The sequence below is a fragment of the Sceloporus occidentalis genome, unplaced genomic scaffold (assembly GCF_023333645.1).
Source record: "Sceloporus occidentalis isolate IW3139 unplaced genomic scaffold, rSceOcc1.0.p SCAF_82, whole genome shotgun sequence".
In the NCBI taxonomy this organism is placed as follows: Eukaryota; Metazoa; Chordata; class Lepidosauria; order Squamata; family Phrynosomatidae; genus Sceloporus; species Sceloporus occidentalis.
In genome coordinates, this window is record NW_028317062.1 from 1,614,732 (window position 1) to 1,630,643 (window position 15,912).

General features: G+C 38.3%; 1 protein-coding gene across 1 annotated transcript in view; it reads left to right on the forward strand.

The window, feature by feature from the left end:
• Window positions 1-12,774, forward strand: part of LOC149285232 (E3 ubiquitin-protein ligase MARCHF9-like) — an 83,236-nt gene extending 70,462 nt beyond the window's left edge. Inside the window, exon 4 of the mRNA XM_089495647.1 lies at window positions 12,446-12,774. Within this exon, the coding sequence (XP_089351773.1) occupies window positions 12,446-12,774 (329 nt within the window). The remainder of the gene's footprint in view (window positions 1-12,445) is intronic.
• Window positions 12,775-15,912: the final 3,138 nt, after the last annotated feature.

Genomic DNA, 15,912 nt, shown 5'->3' on the forward strand with positions numbered 1-15,912 from the left:
CCACGAAAGCAGTGGAATATTCTGAACTAGCCTCGCCTGACCTGGCAGCCTGCAGATACCATAATGTTCTTGTCTCCATTGTTAAGTAGTTTTCTGTTGCCATCAGCATCCAAGCTTTACATCCCCCTAGTGATGTGTGACATCATGCTTGATCATCACACATTTATCAGTTTAATGATTCAGAACTATCTGAAAATAACATGGCTCTCAGAACCTTTAAATCTACTTAAACACTAATTACTGTGTTAAAGTAGGGTTCAAAATAAAAACTTAAACACAGAGAGTAATATAAGATACTGCCCTTTGTAACAAATGGAAAGTATGAACAGATTACGAGTCAGAGACATCTAAATCTGATCACCGACCCTTCTGTAAAGAATGGTGGCCTTATCTGCAGAGAACCTTTGTTACTGTAATAATTAAAAAAGCTATTGTGGGAAATAAGCTACAAACCACATAACTGAAAGTCATACATAATTTTCTAATATATTAATAGTCACACCAAATTCTTTTAACAGAATAAATAGAACATTTTTTCACAGACTTCCAGTATGTAATAAAATAGAAATAAACACCCAATTTACTTGGTTTGCTTTTTGTGTGTTTAACTTTTAGTGATTATTAAATGTGAAGAAAATGGTGTGAATTATATTTATTTTTTTCGTTACAAGATAGGCTTTTTGTACAGTTTTCCACCATATTGTAAGGGCCTTTTATGTATAACAAAGCATGTCGGACATCATTCCTGAATGTGAATTGAACACTTTGTCATTAGTATGTCAGGTTACTATATTGTATTAAAAATGATAAGGAATTTAGATGTGGCTATAATTATGTCCTTATTTAAATTGCCTGGATCTGCCTTTATGATGTCAGTGTAGCTCATACATTTATAAAGATTTGAGATTTTATACTAAGTTACGCAATTCCCCTTGTACCCCTAATTGTTGATTTTGGTTTCCATTTTTAATATTATTTGCTTACATTTGTGTCCATGTTTGGCAACACAGATTTAATATTACTATATAGGGACATTTCCCAAACATTTAACTGTCAATTATCTAATAATTATAATTTTTTACATAGCACGTTTTCTGCATTTTTAAAGCTACATAATTTTCCCATTACTAATAATGAAAAACAGAGATAAAAGAGATTAAAAAAAACCTGTCCCATGCCATAACTGTAGCCACACTACATACTAATAAATGTGTGCCATACTGGTAATTTTTAATATTGAAATATATACGGGGGCTCAGAACATAGAACCCAGGGGCCAAGCCTGGACAAGTGGCCCAATAGTATAGAGGCTGAAATGTGATTTACCAGACCCAACCCCTAGAGGGCTCTTCTGATGGCAAATGTTAGTGAATTTCCAGGCCTTTTTTTCTTCTTTTATTTCTTTTTACAATACTAATGTCTATTGCATAATATAGATGGCTCTATTTGTGTTTTGTTTCCCTTCTTTGTTGAATGCGCAGTGTGTAATGTTTTAGTCTAAAAGATTATGCTGCACAATATTAACACATATATTGTGATGATCTGTACACGTTAAATAGGAGCATTATATATATATATATATATATATATATATATATATATACAAACAAATACAAAAAGGAAGCACTCACCTGAACTAGCATTAGTTATAAGGGGGTGCTGCTGAAGACCAAAGTCATACACAATCTCTAAATCAGCGCACTCACATCAAATAGGTTATAAACTCTCATGACTGTAGTTAAAGCTACTTAAAAACACCTTTCTAAGATGACAAAATTGGAGTTTTAGTCACATTATATGGCCATATTATGCTAAGCCCACCACTACGCCAAAGTACTCCAATGTAGGTGGCGTAGTGGTGGGCTTTGTGCGTGTGCGGAATCCTGCATATGCCTCTTTCCCCTGGTCCCAGCCGCTTGACTGTCAGCTTCAGCTCTGGTTCGACAAGGGTTATAGAGGGGCTATATATAGCTCCATATAAGCAACAGTATTTAGCGTTAGGACCCACCTACATTGGAGTACTTTGGCGTAGTGGTGGGCTTAGCATAATATGGCCATATAATGTGACTAAAACTCCAATTTTGTCATCTTAGAAAGGTGTTTTTAAGTAGCTTTAACTACAGTCATGAGAGTTTATAACCTATTTGATGTGAGTGTGCTGATTTAGAGATTGTATATATATATATATATATATATTAGGGCTGCAACTAACGATTATTTTAATAATCGATTAGTTGGCCGATTATTTTTTCGATTAATCGATTAATCGGATAAAAAAACTATATGCAAATTTTTCGTTTATTTAAAATAATTTAATGAACTGGATGTTAAAAAACAACTTAAAATTTACATTAACATTCTTATTTTGTTATGATGTAATAAAAAACAATATTTTCAAAGTACAAGAACCCAAACACAATATTTATGAAACAAAATAACCCCAAACATTCTGAAAATAGGTGGACTATTACTGTTCAAGAAACTTTGCCCCAGCCCTGGCACTTTGCACCCAGCACTTTGCACCCAGCACTTTGCACCCAGCACTCAGCACTCAGCACTTTGCACCCAGCACTTTGCACCCAGCACTTTGCACCCAGCACTTTGCACCCAGCCCTGGCACTTTGCACCCAGCCCTGGCACTTTGCACCCAGCACTTTGCACCCAGCCCTGGCACTTTGCACCCAGCACTCAGCACTTTGCCCCAGCCCTGGCACTTTGCACCCAGCACTTTGCCCCAGCCCTGGCACTTTGCACCCAGCACTTTGCACCCAGCCCTGGCACTTTGCACCCAGCACTTTGCACTGTGCCCCTGCACCCAGTCTCCAACTCTGCCCTGCACCCAGCCCTGCCCCCACATTCTGCCCTGCCCCCACACTCACACCCTGCACCCACTCTGCCCTGCACCCACTCTGCCCTGCACCCACACTCACACCCTGCCCTGCATCCCCACCCCCACTCTGCCCTGCACCCAGTCTCCCACTCTGCCCTGCACCCACACTCACACCCTGCATCCCCACCCCCACTCTGCCCTGCACCCAGTCTCCTGCCCTGCCCCCACACTCACACCCTGCCCTGCATCCCCACCCCCACTCTGCCCTGCACTCAGTCTCCTACCCTGGCCTGCCCCCCCACCCCCACTCTGCCCTGCATCCCCTGAAACCCCACCCCCACCCCCGCGAATCGCTCTGTGCGAATGGAGCTACTCGCACAGAGCGAGTCGCACAGACATGAAGAATACTTACCTCCGGAACGCGTCACATCCGTAACTAAAAGAAGGCGGAGACTGCAGAGCGTGTAGCAGAAGCGGGAAACGCTCGCGGAGGTAAGTAAAAGGAGCCGAGTGCTCCAACAACGAATCGATCACTCGATTTCCGTTATCGATTATTATCGATTTTATCGATTCGTTGTTTCAGCCCTAATATATATATATATATATATATATATATATATATATATATATATATACCCTTGAGGGCATAGAGCACACCTTTGGAATGGTGACCACTCATGCATCTCACCTGTCTCCTGCCCTATGTGATGGAAGGCATAAACAGTAGTAGAAAATGCAATCAAAATTCCCCTAGGTGGTATGTATGAGGTGAAGTCCATCTATTGCACTCTTTGAGATCCAGAAGGATGGCCGATGAAACTCTGTGTCTGCCCCCTTGGCACTGCAAAGGATGCAACTAATAAATAATAGACGTTTGTTACTTTAGAAGCCATCCAGTGATGGTAAACAAAGCCATTGAGTCCTCATTTTCAACAAGAAGAAACGGGCCTTCCAAACATAAATAATATATGTAACGTATACATAATGAAAACCAAAACGACCAATAAATATAAATAAACCCAACAGAAATAGTTTAATTTGTGCGTGTGCGGAATCCTGCATATGCCTCTTTCCCCTGCTCCCAGCCGCTTGACTGTCAGCTCCAGCTCTGGTTCGACAAGGGTTATAGAGGGGCTATCAACCCCTCAGCCCAACCCACATAATTTAACTCTACCCAGTTATTAGGATGCAGATTAAATCACCAACACCACCATACACCCAAGGGATGCGGTAGATACATGCGGTAGATACAGCTTAAAGGACACTGTCATTTGTTTTTCTATTTAAAACAATACTAAATAGTGCTCCTGGGTTAAATGTGTGCTAAAGTGAATCATTCTAGGCCCAAAACAGTAATAGTATGGATAGACTGCCAAAATACACACACATACATATACTGCCCATATACGTACCATATACGTACACATTCAGGCTTGCCCTGACACACAAACATACTGACTCACACTTTCCCTTGCAGCCACACACTTACTTACCCTTAGACACACATTCCCTAATATACAAACACACTCTTATCTCGCTCCTTTCGCCCCATTTGTCTTCTTTCACTTCCCTTTCTCACTGTCTCTTTCCTCATATCTTGGCACTCGGCATCAATTGCCTGCATGAAGCGCAGTGCCTGGTACTAACACCGTCCCTCGTGGTTGCTGGGTGCAGTGCACCTCTCACACCTGCCTTAGCACGGCCCTGCCGACACCCTCAAACCCAAATTTCCAGAGACGAGTCCTGAGGCACTGAAAGTACTGGGGCAATCTCCCAGATCCCTGGACTGTCCTGTGAAAAATGGAAACTACGATATGTTCACAGTAGAAAATACATTTACAAGCATACCCCACATTATTGTACACAATGGGTTCAGAGCATGAATGTAAACTGAAAATGTACTTAAAGTGAAGCACAACCCTTTTTCACTTATAAATGCATGTACAGCACTGCGATCATCAGGTCATTTCCACCTCAAAACACTCAAAAGACAAACTGATGTAATGGCATCATATTTTTATGTGTCCATTCTCACAATGTACATAAATAGAGGAATGGTTGCACTGTAAGTATGTACTTACTCGCAATTGTGCTTAAAGTGAAGGTACTTAAAGCAGGTTATGCCCGTATAGAGTAACAAGGGTCCACACAATTCACATTGTCGTTCCTTCCACAAGAAATGTGTTTCTACCATCTGTGATAGGAGTCATAGAGAAGAGGGAAATGTGGTATAGAGAATGTCACAACTTATATGTCACTTGTGCAATTTTGTTGTCTACTAAAAACTTCCTCTTTTTATCCTTTAGCTATATTTTATATTTATTACAGGCTTATAGCTACTTTAGATATATATGTTTTAATATTCTTGATCCGTTATGGCCTGCAATCGCTGGAAGGAGTCATTTTTTTCCATTCTGACTCACATTTCTACTGAGGCTCATATCCTGTAGCCTCAGAGTATGACCTCTAGTAGCTGAACCTTTGGTTCCATGAAAAATGTTTCCCTTCTGTATATTCTTAAAAAAACCTTTTGTACTGAGATGCAAAAAGCACAATTCCTCTCCCATTTGTTTGAGGCTATTGATCAAATTATATAAAAACTCTTACTGCAAATGAGTATCCATTAAGTAACATATCATACCTAGTGAACTACAGTCTACCAGGGAATCAACAGCGATAGCTCAACAGATTCCTGGCCTTTATCATAATCTACCAGTTGATATATGATAAGATCATGGTGCGAACAAGGGAAGCTATTGTGCGTGTGCCAGGCTGCATGATCTCGGCAACAGTTTGGGTGTAAAAAGCATGAAATCCAGAGTCGTTCTGCTTGTTGTGTTCAAAAGAACACAAGAACCGAACAATATTTATCTTCAGCAGCATGCTATAGACAGTGTCTAGCGGTTATTATTGCTTAATGAAGTATGACAGTTGTAGTTCTCAGTGGATTTGGGAGACAGGTTTAAACATTTTAAACGATATGCACACTTTAAACGATGGCAGAATTCTTATAATAAATGTTAGCAGGCCCATAATACTGGGTAATGGAAATTGTTTTTAGCAATTAAAAAAACTAATGTTTTCGCTTTATTAGGTTAACAACTCCATTGCTCACTATCCTGGTATTTTCAGTGACAAGCGTTTAAACATTCTAGTGGTAAACACAACTTCATTGCATTTTACTGCATGCAAATCAGTGCACACTTTCCTATTTTACAGGAGTAAGAAAATGAGACGTCTGTCTCATTCCCACCTCTCATGCCTGTTTCTACTGAAGCTGGCAGCACTTCCCTAAACAGCCTGCCAGAATACATTCTTTATGCCCCCTAACCCCTTCAGTCCCCCTATGGACGTACCGGTACGTCCAAAAAACTCATCCCAAGAATCCCCTATGAATGTACTGGTATGTCCAGTCCTTCTTGCAGCGGCAGGGACACATCCCTGCCGCTGCACGGGAGATCAGTCTGGACTCCCCCCTGACAGCAGAAGCTGGCATCGCCGGCTTTCTGCTGTTCGATCTCCTGTAACAGCTTCCGGCATGAAAGCCGGAAAGATGTTACTTTTTTAAATGCCGATCGCGTGATCGGGCATTCCCTTCCGGGTTGCGTCACTGCTACAAGGGATATCCTGTCCTCCGATGAGGCACAGACGCTGCGATCGCAGTGTGATCGGTGCAGGGGGATCGCGGGGAGGAGAGTGAGAAACCATGTTTCTTACCCTCCTCCCATGCTGGAACAGAAAACGAAGAAAAATAATAATAATAAAAAAATCATTAAAATAATAATATAAATAATAATCAAAAAAAGTGAGCTAAGTGATGTCATTGTGACCATTGCCGACCAGCTCAGATAAAATACAGCCCTGCAATACTTATGAAAGGGAACCAATTATTAATTTATACATCCCCTATCTTGCAGGGCATCATTTTATCTGGGCTGGTCGGCAATATGGAAACATTATATATGTCCTGGAAAACATGGCCAATGTGAGCACACTAATTTCCAGTCAAAAAGTTTCAAAAGTCCAAAAAATAGATTTATAATTAATATGAAAATGAAAACATAGGTGCTCAAACACTTTGCAAAAAAAAATAATAAAAAATAATGCAGTATGTAAAGAAGCATTTTGCTCTCTTATAAAAAAAAAATACCTGCTTGCGGCATATTATTTTATTCAGTTATATTATTCTATTCAGGTGATGCTTCTTAACATAAATCAGTTTTTTTCCATTAGTGGCTTGTGGAAGAAATCCAAAGTAAAATTGCAAACATTTAGCTTTTCTATTATTTGTTTCTGGTTTTTGACATATTGTTGATACAAAATGATAGACTTATACATACAAAGAGTATCAAAAGAGCCCTGTCTGCCCTTGAAAAGCAATATATAAACTGAACAAAAATATGGCTAAAAGAAAAAGCTTCAGGAGGAAACCCTACAATGTACTAAGCAAGGCTATATCTGTAGGGGTGTGAGTGTGTATATATATATATATATATATTGTAAGTGATAATAAGTAGCTATTAAATATTGCAAAAGCATGTGTGATTATTACAAAGTATTTTGCCCGCTTTGTGCGCTACATACATAGACTATATAGATCTCAGGCCGTTGTGAATCCAGATTATGAAATGCAAAGTTACAGGCATTTTTATGGCACAAATAACAAAATAAACCCGCATTACAGTATACGGACAGTAAAAGTTAAACCTAAGTGTGGTTTATGTGAAAGTAGATAATATAGCCTCTTCAAATGTGTTTCCTAATCATGGAAAAGCTTTTTAAGATTTTTACTATTTATAATTTAACCAGCAAGCCCTTTGAAATGTTACATTTAAAAAGACAGAATACCTGTAATTATGAACTGCAAACCCACCTAATAATACTGCTCAATAGTACTCATCTTTGCTTGATCACCCAACTAGAGAACATCTTAAAACCTTGGTAGCGTATTGGTAATTTACCCTGGGCTTAGCCTTAGGCCCCTCAGTGGCCGCCGTGATATGAAGTCATACCCAGTGCTCTGTGTCCTAGAGACACGCAGTGCCTTGCTATTTATCCTATGGCGGTTGTGCCCACTCAGCACAGTCCTACATTCTGTTAATGGGTCAGTTGGGGAGATCAGAGATCTGCCTTGTAAGCAGCCCATTGAGCAGAGGCACAGCAGTGCGACTGGAAATGCCACTGCTGGTAGACATAAAGACCAGTGGGTTCCCAGAAGAGGTTTAATCAGATTTACACTGTACATCTGTTGCTGGATTTTTATTCCAGGATTGCCTTCCAAACTAGCAATAGCAGAATTATTAACTGAGTTCTAAGTGAGTTACAAATTAACCTGGATGTCTCTGCCTATTGTTAGTACAGGCACCTTATAAATAAATGAATAATAAATAATAAATATCACTGTTATCGCATTTGTAGGACCAGGCAGCCAATCAGTAAATGAGAACCCCTCTTGTTTCTGATGAGTTCTATTTTCTATTCCACCTATACCATTCCCACAATGTCTTTCAAGAACATTATTCTGAAGTGAACTTCCTAGTATTTGTGCACGCGATGTAAATCGAGACCTGTGTATGAATCATAGATAGTCATTTAGTCTATCATTTAACTATTTTTTTACAGTGGGAAAGAGGTGTGCCAGTTTAGTTAAATACGAATGATGTTTATGACAGCGCCCCCCAACTACTTACTTACTCGCCATTGTCCCTGTACAGTAAGGCCATCCGATCACGACAGTGTGCTCTATAACTGATTGTTGTCAAGTACAAAAAATATTAGGGATTACGTTAAAACGAATTTATTTTGCATTTGTACCACTTGATTCACACAGTCTAATGTGGGGCATACAATTGATTGTAACAGGGCTAAGATTACGCAGTGGCCTTCATCAAATCTTAGTATTTCAGCATGCGTCAGTAACATTATTAACCCCTTGGACAGATAAATGTTTTCTTCCGTAAATAAGCATTTATATAGAGCTCTAATTAGCTGGCTTCTGCCTCTCTTTACCCAGCGCAGGAATCAAGATCAATTTATAGAGCCAGACTAATTAATTGGCTCAGACGTTTTCATTGCAGGTGCAAGCGAGGCTAAAATCATCACAGAAGCCTTTGTTTTCCTAATATCATGATAAACCAGAGACGTAACAGAAAATATCATCAATAAGAACAAATATAAGTTACTTTAGTGTAATCCAGAGACCTCCGCAGTGAGGTATAGATGCCAGGTGCTTTCTGATGTGATCTGTCACTTTCCCGTACCATTCACGTTAATGCTCATCATGCTTAAAACCTACCTCCCAACATCTTAAATAGCCAGAGACATTTATTTAAGGGGTGTGGTTAAAGGCGTGGTTAAGTGGTGGTTTTTACCATGACTTTAGTGCGAATGATTGACCTATTTATTTATTTAATTGAATGAAGAATGTATTTTGTGCAAATTCTTTTATAAACATATCATGCCGTTTACTTAAACATTATTGTGACTTTTGAGGCTGTAGATAATCGTAATACACTGGTATCCAACAAACATTTCAAGCTCCTAGAAAAGAAGGAGCCCGGGAATTTAAAGGATAGAGGGCTTAAATCCCAAAAGAAGATCTGGTCCTCCTGACACGTCAGCCGTAGTTATGTTTTGGAAGAATTATGTCTCCACTTTACATTTACCCTCCTTTTATTGGAAGTTGAAAGCATTAGAAAGAGAGTTGAGGTCATGGAAGTAATTTCTACACAACCCAGCTATATAAAATAGTCTTCAAACCAAATACCTCTCAATTACCTTGATCGAAAAATCCAAATGGGCAAGTCAGAGGCAGCTGTGACAGACCTATTTAATGATGGTCATATTGGCGAATGTGACAAGTTAAGATTAAAAAGTGGCTTAGTTGACGCTGTTACCATATTTATTACAAAGTAAGATATACCTAAGGCATTTTTAGAAAGAAAAAAAATAAACAACCAAGTTCACCAAATACGAGTATTTTGGGTGGAGACGATATGTAAGATACAAGTTAATTTTGTAAGTTACATTTATCTCCAGAAGGTTTATATCCCATAATATATACTAAACATGTAATTTAAGATAAATATGTTCAATATGCTGTTTGTCTAAATAAAAATTTACATTTTAAAGATTTTAATATTGAGAGTTGGAGGTTAAAACTTGTTCACTGATGCCCATAGTGCTACATTTTTACAATTACATAAATGAAAGCATGTTCAACAGTCTGTTGTTTTAATGAATATGTATCGTAAGTGTTATCCTGACAAAATGCTGTGTTTGGAGCCCTTGTTAGTTGGACATCTCTGTACCTGGGGTTGGGCAGTTTCCGGCATGCTCACAGGAAAGAGCTGTCAGGATGGAGGTCAGGCCCAGCTAGGCGACCGATAGCAGCCCTAAAATATTGCAGAAAATGGGCTTAATGTGAATTATCCATATTCAGCACCAGTAGGGACCAGACATAAAGTTAATTGAAGGAATAAGTCACTGTGTAAACCCTGCTCAAAGCCCATGGTAAACTAGACATCCTGTTGGCTATATGTGCAATTGCAAGTAAAATACACCCAAGAAGAAAAAAAAAACTAACTTTCTTGCAGTCCATTCATTAAAAATCATATGTGCATTTAAGCAAAATAATGTTAAATGCGTTTGGTAGACGTAGCATGGATATTTACCAGGCAACACATTATCCGTATGTGCTCCTCACTAGTCTAGTTCTCGGCACGTCCCCTTGTTGAGGTAATATCAAAGAGATGGGTCAGAAACATTATGCAAGTGATTCTGGTACCTAAATGAAGTTGTAATTTATGGCAGTAAAGCAATTTTCTGGGTAGCTGATTACTGCATGAAATTTTAATTAGATGGCCATTGGGATGTTTGCATAGTGATTTCACTTCCAGTAAAACTGCAGGAAAGATACTGATTGTAGGTTTGTAGAGTGTGGAGGATATTTCTGCAGTCAGGCATGTTTGGGGAATCCAGCTAAACTTTCCTCATGCAAATTAAAGGGGAAGACACGTAATACAGCTGTTTTTCAGAAAGAGTACTTTAACATATACTTTAACATAGTACAATTATTAGTCTTATACACATATGTTTGGTAAATTTTATACTTCATAATTTGTGTGTTATTTTAATACATCAAGTTTTTTTGCTGTATTTGTGGCAATTTTAGCTGTGTGGCCCAGTAATAAAGCGCCACATTTGATAGAAAACACACTCAACGTGCTCTGTTCGGTCCTGTCCAAAGCACATTTATACTAAAATCACTGCCCAGAAAAACAGCACAAAAAGCATCCTGTTGGGCTGTTGCCAAAAGTCCTTGATACTGGAGACCCTCTGGTGGCTAGATGTGGAGCTGCAAATAAAACCCCAACTAAATTAACAAGTAGCCTAAAATTGTTAAGCTAGATTGTTCAACTGCCCCCGTAAACTGTCCCATTGGTGTTTCAAGAATACAGAAGAGCTCTGAAGCAAATGGTGAAAGTGGTGAAATCACCATGTCAAACAACAGAATGTTCCAAATTCTCCCCCAGAAATGGTCTTCATATATTAATTCCATTGTGTCCTGCTGTAGTCTTTGCTACCTTATCCTTGTGGTAGCTTGAGGGTGCTTTCATCAACAATCAGATGTAGTGTAATACAGCGATACAGAGCACGTTACATGGCCTTGTGGGGTATAGAAGTTGCTTCCTCATGCAACTTTCTGTAGAAGCCTATGGTGGACAAATAGTGATTTCTTTGGGTGGAAAACTAATAAACAAATCTATTAAATATCATAGGAAGAGTAATAGTTGAAATAGTCCATAAAAGGTTTGATTTTGTTTGGTGGCTTCTGATATGCTTTTTATTTCCATATATTTCTTTAGTGCATTCACTATTGAAAACATCAAGATGTAAAACATAATATTACATTTTAATCGTTAAATAAAAAAATTAAGGTATGTGTAAGTTGAGTTGAATATTTACTCACAATCACAATTCTTTTTTTTCTTATTCTATAAAATAAGTTTTACTTTTTGCTTGGAAATAAAGGTTTCTTGTTCCTATATAATACTTGCAGTAAGTGTGGTAAAGGAACTATTGTATTAAAATATTGCCGGTTTTAACGTCACAGAAAACCTTTTAATAATTAAAGACTGCAGCTGTGCTGTACCTTATTTTTTGTTTTTCAGTCATTTCAAATGTTAAGGCAGACGTCTGGTCCTCCGCAACTGCATACAGGTCCTCTGGATAAAAGGCAGATATCTGTAGCTCATGTGGGGGTTAACTCTGGTCAACAAATCTGATCAACAAACTTCAATTAGAGTTTTGCATATTTAAAGGTAGTTTAAGGTAACATCGGTAAGCACGAATGTGAGCAGTGTTTAAGTAGGACACTGAGAATTCATAATGAACAAAATTTGCTTGTGAAGTCTGTCTATAGTAGAAGGAGGGCTAGGGTGTACATGGTATTAAGTCCTGGAAGTTAGAGTAAAGTTTAAGTAAATTTGAGTGAAAGGTCATTAAGTAGAAGTCATGAACGAGAAAGAAAGTGTTTAGAAATAATGGCAGACATGTCTCTATTTGTGCTCTTTGGTCATAGTCTAATATATTTCTGTTCTTTCATTTGATCAGGTCTGATTATCCACGAGGGCTCATCGGTTTATCGGATATTCAAGAGATGGCAAGCTGTGAATCAACAGTGGAAAGTTCTAAACTATGATAAAACTAAGGACCTTGGGGAACCTTTAAGTGGGACTACTAAGCTTGGGGGAAGGAATTCACGGACGAACCATTCCTCTCACAATGACAGAGGACCCGGGCGGAGCCAGCGGGTTAGGACTATTTTAAACCATCACTGTGGCTATACTATCCTACACATCCTCAGCCACCTGCGGCCTAATGAACATCGAAATAGCTCAAACTCCAACAGAGAGGTGGTGATGAGAGTGACAACCGTATGAGGAAAAATCCTGATTTTCAGCAGGAATGCAGGCACCGCTGTATTAAACTAGCTCCTAATGACATCACCATTAAATGGTATAAAAAAGGGAGAAGATAGAGCTTTGCTTTCTTGGGGAACACAAAAAGTTCCATGCCCCTATTCCATTATGAGTAGGCCTTTCAATGCATTCTGGCCAACCTTGTTAATATATGCCCTGATTTTTATTTTGTAGAAATTGGGCCATCTTTTTGGTCACACAATACTTTTGCTGTGCGTCTTATCGATTACAGAATAACCCAACCTCAAGCAGAGATGAGGGTATAGGGTCCCCTTATGAAAAATTTTATTGTTTCAAAGAAATCCCACTTGATCCATTTCCTTTTGAGCACATCGAAAGCACAAGCCAGCGTTTAAAAACAAAAAAAACAACCAAGTCTTAACATTTTTACCTCAGTTTATTAAATGACAAAACAACAACACAATAAATCACAAGAGAGAAATTCAAACGTACCTTTCAAAGTTTTTAAAAAAATATTGTAAGAATTGCATTAAGTAAAAAAAAGGTTAAACTATACAAAGGAAAAAGACTATAAAATGGTTCAGATGTTTCTAAGTGATGAATAGGTGCAATAAAAAATTTTTACGGCAAAATGGGATCTTTGCAATAAGACGCTTGTACTTTCCCTGGTTTTACATTTTTTGCATGAGTAAATGTACATTTTTTTCCTCTCTTCTCCCTGCGGGAGGATAAAGAAAAAAATATTTATATGCAAATTGTCTCCAACTACATTTCTTTATTTCTTCTTTTCTTACTCACATCTTGGGATGTAAAAGTACAGATATCAAATGTATCTTGTAATTATAACCTAGGTGTGCCCATATACATATAAATATATATGTAAGTATTTGGTATGAAATGTTCTGACTTTGGGTACACGCCTAATAATAGGGTTTTTTAGTGTTCTAATCCCAGAACTTCAATACACCAACAAAACTCAAAGGAGTGTAAAAATCAAAATAACATTTCAGTGTTATATACTAATAATAATGTAAGACAGAAGATCCATTGATTCAGATGGTGCAAATTGTTTTTCCAAATTGTTTTCCAATTGCTCAAGAAAACCTGACAGTGTTAGCGGGTAGATGCACTTGTCATTAACCTGCTAATTCTGTCAGATTTTACTGTTTTAGCTTCTGACTCCATTATACGTCACCCCTGATGTATTTCACCTACGATTAGCTGATCTCACCTTATTCATACAACTGGTTAATAGCCACTAAATCCATTGCCCCTTTTTCAGTTGGACACTTTTAAAAATCTCAGCTAATCTGGTAAAGAAAAAAAGACAAAGGCCATCTAAATATAAATATATAAAGTGTGTTTCGGAGGGGTAGTACCAATACTTCAAGAGCAGACGGACAGTAGTTATGTTTAGTGTGTACACACTAAATTGCAGTTTGAGCTGGAATTTTATCTTGTAAATTCATTGCGTTGTTAAGGGCCAGTTGTCTCTCTTGCAAAAAAGAGCTGCTTTTTACTGAATTAGTGAGATGGAATTTGAAGAAATCTGAATGAATTAATCCTGAGTAATGTATTTCTGATTCAGAAGTCTTTGCAGGTGAAATCGGGTTTTCGTTAGGAACATGAAATGTTTTATGTCATTGCTGCTTATCTACAAAACATACCCACTTGTGATGATTATGTGATGTTGAGGCGGATCTGCGAAGATGTTTTGAAGACAGAAGATAACTAAATTCATAAAATCAAAACATAGAAACTGAGAAACCCTTCTGCTTTTTGTCTGTTAAGAATTTACCATTTAACACAAGATCTAGCAAATGAAGGAATAAATAAAGAATCAATAGATGGGCAAGCAATAGATTTTCTTTTGGCACTTCGTTGCTTGGATTCCCATCCACTTACTCATACACTGTGTGTGCACAATTATAGGCAAATTAGTATTTTGACCTTATCATCATTTTTATGCATATTTTCCAGCTCCAAGCTATATAAAATGTAGGTGATGTGTATTTGTGTAATGACGGAGCGTGTCGCCTAAGGAGATGGGCACCCTATGTCAAGGTGTGCATAATTATTAGGCAGCTTTGTTTTCTCAGGCAAAATGGGCAGAAAAAGACATTTAGCTGACTCTGAAAGCTCAAAAATTATAAAAAGTATTTCAGAGGGAGGCACCACTCTTGAAATTGGAGATATTGGGGTGGGATCACAGAACCATCAAACGTTTTGTTGAGAATTAAAAGAGAAAAATTAACTGCCAGAGATTTGAGAAGAATCAAACATGAAGCTACAAGAAACCCATTAACCTCCAGTGCTGTCATATTCCAGATCTGCAACCTACCTAGAGTGTCTAGAAGTACAAGGTGTTCAGTGCTCAGAGACATGGCCACGGTACAGAAAGGTGAAACCCGACCACCACTGAATAAGACACATGGGTTGAAAGGTCAAGACTGGGCCAAGAAATATCTGAAGACAGGTTTTTCAAATGTTTTATGGACTGATGAGATCAGTAACAGGCACAGAGCTCCACTTTGACCCAGCAAGGTAGAAGAGGGGGTACTGGTATGGGCTGGTATTATCAAAGATGAGCTAGTTGGACCTTTTCGTGTCAAAGAGGGACTCAACCTCTACTCTTAAACCTAGAAGAACCTTTCTTCAAGCAGGAAAAAGTATTTCAAGAAGACCGTGATTTTTATACAGCCCAATGCTCCATCACATGCATCGAAGTACTCAACTGCATGGCTAGCCAGTAAAGGCCTTAAAGATAAAAAAATAATGACATGGCCTCCTTCCTCACCTGACCTAAACCCTATTGAGAACTTGTGGGCCCTTCTTAAAGGTCAGATTCACGCTGAAGTAAAACAGTACACCTCTCTGAACAGTGTCTGGGAGGCTATGGTTTCTGCTGCACAAAAAGTTGATCGTCAACAGATCTAGAAACTGAGAGACTCCATGAATAGAAGGCGTATGACTTATTGAAAAGAAGGGTGGCTATATTGGTCACTGAATTGTTTTTGGAAATGTCACACATTTTAAAACTAGTTTATTTGTACATTTTGAGTTGTTTGTTTAGTATTATGACTTTAATAGATGAAAATAAACACGTAAGATGGAAAAATTATCGTTTTTCATTTAGTT